General features: G+C 35.9%; 1 protein-coding gene across 1 annotated transcript; it reads right to left on the reverse strand.

Moving 5' to 3' along the window:
* Window positions 1–126: 126 nt before the first annotated feature.
* TRIADDRAFT_54804 (uncharacterized protein) lies at window positions 127–1,180 on the reverse strand (the record flags this gene model as incomplete). The annotated part of the gene is made up of 2 exons (XM_002111109.1): window positions 127–665; window positions 1,081–1,180. 2 exons carry the CDS (start codon window positions 1,178–1,180, stop codon window positions 127–129), a joined length of 639 nt encoding a protein of 212 aa, XP_002111145.1.
* Window positions 1,181–1,935: the final 755 nt, after the last annotated feature.

A 1,935-nucleotide genomic window follows, 5' to 3' on the forward strand; every position in this document is an offset into this window, starting at 1 on the left:
ACAGATCAAGATACTCTAAAATAAAAAACTGGCTGTAGTGAGTATAATATAAAGTAAAAAAGTACATAGACAGTACACAAAGTATCATGAGCAAGGGAGGGGCTCTACAGTAGTAAATGTAATTTATTAATCAATCAACATACTGATTTGGCATTTCTGTGCATTCCAACAATAACCATTGCATTTAGCTGGACAAGTTGGGCAATTAGTCGGTAAAGTTTTTGTGATGATTCTATCAGGTGCATAACTTGATCCCATAACACTTGACCATTTAATAGTATTATAGTAGCACATAATCTTATTGTTCTGGATTCTGACTTTACCGCGTTCGATTTTGGTGAGTGAAGGTAATGACATGTCTAGTAATTGCTGATCAAAATAAAGAAGCAAGGTAAAGCCATAAAAGAATTGATTGCCACGGATTACACGTAAATTTGGAAACATAAAACCAAGGGAGGTTGGATATTTGCCAGCCACTAAACCCATTACTAGAGATCCAGTAATCTCCCGTAAATCAGGGAATATTGAAGCATTGACATGTGCTTGTGTATGCATTCGATAGTTGGCAAAAAAAATTGATCCAACGTAGACCGTACAACCTTTTAAGATAGGAGCATCAGCGATTACTTTCATAATTAGTCCCTCGCCGGAAGGTTCATAGCATACTACAAGAGAATAATAATAAATAAACTGAGTAAAGCCAGATCACTCCGTACTAAAGTGTAAAGTGAAGACAGAGGACCATTATCACTCAAGTTTTAAAATGTTTATGAAACGATCAACTATTACATGCCACCTACCGGTATATCATTACACACAAAAACAATAATAGGAAATATCTACAAATCAATCAATGCCGCAATATGCATAAAGTCTGATAAAGGTTCTTGGAATACTGTAGTTGAAATCAGTTTAATTCTGAATAAGTTCATAAAATATTTCACATAGACATAATTTACTGTTAATCTAAGTCACCACGGTGCACTGTGTTATGTACAGGATAGATGAATGAACATAGATGGTATTACGCGTATTATGGTATCACGTGCGGAAAGTTGATTTCCTGTATCTTCGTCTTACCTTTGCTAGGTAGCTGACAATCAACCAAACCAATAGAACATATTAACCCAAGCGAAAGAAGCATCATGATATCTACGGTGATAAACTTCATTCTGGCCATGATGAAGCTATTCTTTAAGAGGCAAACCAATTATCGTTGACCCACTTCGAGAGCTTTTTAGGGATACTGTCATTCACTAATTGGGTAATTACCACATGTAGTGTTGATAGGAAAAGTAAAAAGTCCTTCGAAGCTAAAACTAGTCAGAAAATCACGTCAATCTATTAGTCACATACGTTACGAGGGTTAATAAAAAGCACAAATAGATACAGTTTAGCAGGTTATTTTTGTCCATTTTGTCCTTTTATTGCTCTTGGCTTTTTCTATTTAATTAATTCAATTAAATAAATGAAGAATTCACGTAATGGACATATCGTCCATCGCAGTGGTGTAAATGGTGTGCTAGCAAAAGTAAATATGAAGAGTGTCAATTTCTGACTTTTGGTTATAGTAAAAATGGCTTTGTAAAATTGGAAATGATACAGTCCACTATCATTTTAAGCGTAGTTGAGTGTTACTGATCTCCAAAATAGTGATCAATCCTGTACATTAATACAGACGAAATGACCAAAGCAGGGAGCGTTTAGGTATTTTCGAAGCTATTTACAGTTGGTGTTGACGCGTTTCCATACAGTACAATGTACTGTATCGGACAATACTACAGTACAGTGTACTGTACTGTGCTTTACAATATTCGGAGTCACTAAGTACTGTAGAGTTTGAAACGGGTTGTTTCAAACAGTTACCGCAGCAGTCTGTGCCAAGGCGTGCATCTCAACCTCTACAGAGCAGTACTGTAGGTTTCCAGTCAGTGA

The sequence above is a fragment of the Trichoplax adhaerens genome, genomic scaffold, assembly GCF_000150275.1.
Source record: "Trichoplax adhaerens TRIADscaffold_3 genomic scaffold, whole genome shotgun sequence".
NCBI classification, from domain to species: Eukaryota; Metazoa; Placozoa; class Uniplacotomia; order Trichoplacea; family Trichoplacidae; genus Trichoplax; species Trichoplax adhaerens.